The sequence below is a fragment of the Terrapene carolina genome, unplaced genomic scaffold, assembly GCF_002925995.2.
Source record: "Terrapene carolina triunguis isolate 2854851 unplaced genomic scaffold, T_m_triunguis-2.0 Scaffold69, whole genome shotgun sequence".
Taxonomy (NCBI): domain Eukaryota; kingdom Metazoa; phylum Chordata; order Testudines; family Emydidae; genus Terrapene; species Terrapene triunguis.
Genome location: NW_020664420.1, coordinates 33,345,501 through 33,351,500, shown reverse-complemented (window position 1 = coordinate 33,351,500; position 6,000 = coordinate 33,345,501). Strand labels below are relative to the sequence as shown.

Genomic DNA, 6,000 nt, shown 5'->3' with positions numbered 1-6,000 from the left:
TTGTGCTGGAAGTCTGGAATTTTTAAATCTATCTTCTGAACTTTGTGATACAATGAAGAACCCAATTGCTTAACTAAACAAAAAAATCAATCATCTGTAAATGGATTTAATCTTACCATTTAAAAAAATTAAATCTTAAAAAGCCTGTACAACTGGTGGGAATAATTTTTTTTCATTCCTTAACATTTTCATTTTGGCAAATATCTTTTCTTCACTGTCTTGGAAACATACCTTCTAATTACACTATTCTCAATATTTAATTGCTATACATTGATTAAAATGATGACCAAAACTATTATATATTTATTAAAATTTCAAAAGTGTTTAAAGAGAGCTTGGATTATGCACTGAGAACACTTGCTTATTTTACTGCACAATTCATAAAACAAATAAGATAGCTGTATTTCAAAATCAGACAACAGGTTCTTGAGAGATTCCTTTTCACACTTGTAAAGTGATATTTTTAGGAACCACAGCTATTAAAGGGCCGATACTTTATTACACTTTCCAAGCCAGCTCTGGATAGTTTTACATTCATTTCATCTCCTTTCTTTTTTCTCCCGCATTATCCTTTTGCTTTGTTCTCTTCTCCTCTTATTTACAGGATTCCGAGGATCATAGATTTCAAAAGTGTCTTCATCCTGCATGCTTGCATCTTTCACTTTTCTGCTTCTGTCCTCAAACTGAAGTACATGTGACAACCTAAAAAAAAAAACCCAAACAAATCATAATTCAAACTTGCTGAGTGAAAGAAGTGACATTAGAAATTGTAATTACAATATCCCTGGCAAAATGTACTGTTGTGAGATGGTCATCAAATGCAAAAATGAATTTACTACTACTTCATATCACAGGGTAACCACTTTTATTTTCAAGTTTAAATGTTCTCATATCAATGTTGTCTGATGGGCTTTTATTTCTAGTATCAAGTCCTTTTGTCTTGTTTCTATTTGATGCACCTTCCCAGATGAGTTAAATATAATCTTTCCAGAAACTGGGAGTGTTTTTCAAGTTTTCCTATTAGTCACTATGGACTTTCCTTTTAATACCTATGGTCAGCATGATAGTAGGCCTATTTCTATTTTTGCATTGAAAACTCCTACAGTAAGTTCAGGGAATGCATTCTACGGGATCACAATCTTTAAGATTAAACAGGGAATGCATCAGTCCTCCTGTTCCACTTTAAAATGAACATGCTTCCTAATTCATAAATAGGCTTGGAAGGCTCAGATTTTTATTGGTAAATGTTGGTAAATCCAGATTTCACCATACAGACAAACCCATGACAAAATGTTTCCATTGATAATCAAAATTTACAATAGACAAAGTGAGAAAAATGCTGCTTGAGAACTTTGGATTTGATTTAAGAATATTTACTCTGTGTATTATGATGTGATTTTGACAGTTTGTATTTTAATGCTTATAAAGCTTTAACTTTTTGCATTTCAAATTCTACTGTCATTAAATAAATATTGTCTGACTCCCTTTATTTCTCACGACCATGAAAACTTAAATGGATTGAAATTGAAAGAATGCGTACATAAAATGGATATTATCTATCAAAATTATAAAACATAAAAATTGAATTCTGCCAAGCCTTTTCTTAGATTAAACTCTAATGCTGCTCTTCAAGCCAACTTTTTCTTTCTACTGTTGATTTGAAATCTTGACCATACTGGTAGTTCTCCATTTAATAAAATTCCCAATGGTCTGAAAATATCAACATGTTCTGGAGTCATAGATATCTTGTTGGCATACTCAGTGGCAGGAAAGCCTGGAGTTGATCAACTCTGGCCTTATTAGTAGGTGTCACTGAAGTGGGAATTAGTATGGAAGATGTCAGAAAACATGAAATTTTAGGCTAGCCAAAATAAAATCTTTAAGGGAATAAAATTCAATTGTTCTACTCTACTGAAAAAAGACAAAACAAACTATGCATATGTACGACAAATTTACCAGTTGTAAAACAATGATCTTTACTGACACGTCAGATACTTTTCCACATCGCAACATGCTGAACTGGATGTGATTTAACTTTATATACTTAAGAATGGCTATTGCTTGTAACATTTTAAATGAAAAAACCTCCACTCAATTAATTTCTACTTCTGCCCACTCAGAAGAGAGATTTGCTATGCAAAACTGCTATTTTAGAATCAGTACAAAAGACAACTTTAAAATTTGAAAGTTCCATACGAAAGGTGACAATGTCATTTGCATTCAATGTATAAGAATGAATATAATAGAGGAATACACTTAAATCTGATATATAAATGTTGTGTTCCATTTCCTATCTATGGATCCAGTTCTGCAACCACTATTAGTTCACACTTCTGTGAGTAGTCTCACTTAAGTTTTTGGGTACTACTGGCAGTAGCAAGAACTACACTTAAAAGTAATGGCTTCTCTGCATGGGCACTTTAGTCCATACTAACTTGTGTTAGTGAGGATTGAAAAAGCCTGTGTACATGTGATGAAAACCTTTAAAGCACACCCTCTCCCTAGTTGGTGCAAGTTCTGGAGCCCTGTTATCTAAGTGTACTAAATTTGATGCGAAATAAGTTAGTGCAGATTATTGTTCATGTAGACAGAATGCTGCTGCAGACAACTTTGATAGTCCTCCAGCAACTTTACAATAGTCCTCAAGCAGCTGCTTGCAGCTGTAGTCAGGACCTTGATAATCTAGCCATCTGGGGAGAAATGGGGGTGTAGGCAGCTTTTGTGGTCAGCCACTACAATAAGAAACTGTTAGAGGAAATCTTAAAACAGATGGTCGAAAAGGGTCACTACCGAGACGCCTCTCAGTGCTGTATAAAAACCAAACAGCTAAGACAAACATAAAAAGACAGCAAGGATGACAGAAGAAGATCCATCGTTGGCCATTTGACCTGTCCATTTTTTAAGGATGTGGAAAGGCATTTTTAGCTCACATGACGGCCTTGCAGAGACTCAATGCAAGAGCACAAGTCGGAGGAGGATGACAATGAGGAGGACAAAGAAGATATCTCCCTGAACAGCCAGGATCTCTTCAGAACTTGGGACCCTGAGAGTGGCCATACAGGAAGCCAGACCAATTCCCAGTTTCGGACACAGGAAGAAGAACCTCCAGAGCCTATCAAGGGGACCTCGGCATCTAAGTAATTGTCCATGTTGTTGTTATGTTATACTGCTCTGCTAATTTCTTTTCCAAGTGCCCCAGGGCTACTGCCATTTTGTGCGGATGTGACCTGGGGGCCTTTCGGAGTTTTTGGCCCAATCACCCAGCCATACTTCCTCTTCCAAACCTGTTCCCCTTCATTCTGTCCCCCCAACATATTTACGAAATGGCAACTGGGCCTGCAAGGCAATCTGTCACATCCTGAGGCCCCAATCGTCAGCTCTTTTCAAACCCATGCCATGCCACGAAATGGGGGCACTTATCCATCTACTAATTCCCTTCCCTCTCTCCACATCTCTCCTGCTCAGTGATCACAGCCCTACCCCCAGCCTCTGGATAACACAGGGTATTGGGAACACCAGTAGATGTTCCCATCTGTAGCCCTGCTCCTGTGCTCCCAGGGTCATTCCCCGCCCCCGCACAAGCACGGGGCAGTGATAACACCATCATGTGGAAGCTCAGCATATTAAAGCTATCCAATCCACTTGGCAATGTTGAGCCCTAACACTCAATCTCAGAAGGACAAGCAGCAGCAAAGGCAAGTTGTTCACTCATCTGTGAATAGGAATTGCCCCCATCCACCACACTATATTTGAATTTTGAACTTTTTCAATTTAAATCTGTTTACAATTGTTAGCAAAATGTGTAATGTATTTCATCCTTGGCAGTTACGTATTGGCATATATTGAGCAATAAAAAAACCTGAAAATTACAAAGAATCTGCAATCCAAGCATGGTACACACAATAAGTACAAATTTTCATAGGTAATATGGTCTTACAAAGAACAACAACATAGGCTCAAGATAAAGAGTGCGACAACATGCCACTTTTACCCTCCAAAAAAGCAACTCCAGTGCTCACAATTCAACACCCTCCCCCACCATCCCTCAAACATGGATAACAACTGCACATCTTCAGGCACCAAACTCCAAGTAAGAACAAAAAGCATTTCTGACAGCATTAACCTGGTGGTTTACACTTTTCAGTGGATGCCTTAATGGTTGCCCATGGTGTTCAGCAAATCTCTGTACCTCCACCTCCCACTCATTGTTAAGACTTTCTCCCTTTCACAAATATTGTGCAAAATACAACCCACAGCTATTCTCCTAGGCAAGTTTTGTTCTGCAGCTTCTAACCCAGTCATAAAGAGAGCACGAGCACCATATAGCTTTGTGACTGCCCAACACACACTCCACTGTCATTCTGCAACTACTGAGGTGATAGTTAAACTGTTCCTTTTCTTCTCTCCAATGGCCTGTGAGCAGCTTCATAAGCTAGAGAAGCAGATAATATGCCAAGGTCTCTCACAAAGACTGGAGCAATCTCTATACCATTATTGTTCATAGTGATCCTGGGGGCAAACTTTCCACTATTCATTAAAGGTAACCTGATGTGAGTTCGGAAAGATCCTAGCATTGTGGACCTTTCCAAAACACCCAGCATTTATGTGGCGGTTGACCAGGCCTTGGAGAAATAGTCTTTTCTGTTTATAACCTCCAAGGTCTGATGCGGCAGGGAAAAGATAAGCACTTGGCTCCCATCAATTGCTCCAATACAGTTTGGGAACCCCACATGTGCAAAGCCATCAATAATCTCTTGAGCACCAAGCTGTATAACCTGCTTCAACAATACCTTCTGCACAGCAGTACACACCTTCATGACAATGGCCCCAACAATCAATCTCCACACGCTGAATGGTTGGCAATGGGCCAGTTAACAGTCAGGAGTGGCTGTCTTCCATATGGCAATGGTGACATCTTCTCAACCGGTATGGGACACCACATGTTGGCATGCTACTACTGCAGCCCCAGGGCCAATTCAGCACAGATCTCCAAAAAGCTGCCTTCACCACCCTGAAATTCTGTCGCCACTGCTGGTCATCCCAGGTTTGAAGAAAGATTCTCTGCCACCAATAAATGCTGGTTTCCCGGGCCCAGAAATGGCGCTGCACTGTGTGAAGCTGCTCCAGGAAAAGCTTGTGTAGTAGCAGTTCCTCGTTGGTGTCCCCCCTCCTCTTCCATCCCCTGCTGTTTCTGGAGGAGCCACTGTTGTAGCCACATCATCTGCTTGATGGCATGGCAGCTGAAGTCCAAAACCAAAGCCACCCAATGCCAACAGCTTATATAAAGCACAAACAGCCTTTGCCTATTTGCAGCTGCCAGCATAGCATATCTGCAGAGCATTCTTGCATCCATGCTTGCCAACAGGAATCTCAACTCAGTGCAAACTAAGTTTCCATATAGACAAGTGCTAAGTGTTTACAGGATTGTGTAATAAGGCTGTTCATGTTTTTAGTAATTTGTATTCATTAGCAGGTGCTTGGGAAAGACATGAAATCTTTAAAAAATCAGCATCAGTATGAAAGTTTAATCACAGGAGTAAATATTGTCTTATCATGCTTATATAACATACTAAAACTTGAATGAAAGAAGCCATTTTCCACAAAAGCTTGAAGCACAAACCTGAACATGTAACACTTTTTATGGATAACTTCTCTATAATTACATCTAATTTTCTCATTTAATAGAAATGAAAATGTTTTAACTTGTTTTTCTTTCAACATGTTTGTCTTTAAAAAACAACAAAACATCCACAACAGCGACTGATTTTCAGCACAATAAACTCCTGACCTATGTGCTTCTATAAATCACTGATTGTACTGAATTGAAAGCTTGCCTACATTTTACAATGTCCTATGAACATATACATGCATATTTGTTAGACTTGTTCCAATATATAACGTGTCAGTGTTATAATTCTGTGCACACTAATAACTCTACAATTTATTTTGTTTATAATATCTAAAATTCAGTACAACTTAATTTGCCCTTGTGGTGACTCA

The 6,000-nt window shown here is 38.7% G+C and overlaps 1 protein-coding gene across 1 annotated transcript in view; it reads right to left on the bottom strand.

The window, feature by feature from the left end:
- Window positions 1-481: 481 nt before the first annotated feature.
- CWC27 (CWC27 spliceosome associated cyclophilin) overlaps window positions 482-6,000 on the bottom strand; it is a 203,159-nt gene continuing 197,640 nt past the window's right edge. Inside the window, exon 14 of the mRNA XM_024194755.3 lies at window positions 482-702. Within this exon, the coding sequence (XP_024050523.1) occupies window positions 540-702 (163 nt within the window). The 3' untranslated portion in view covers window positions 482-539. The remainder of the gene's footprint in view (window positions 703-6,000) is intronic.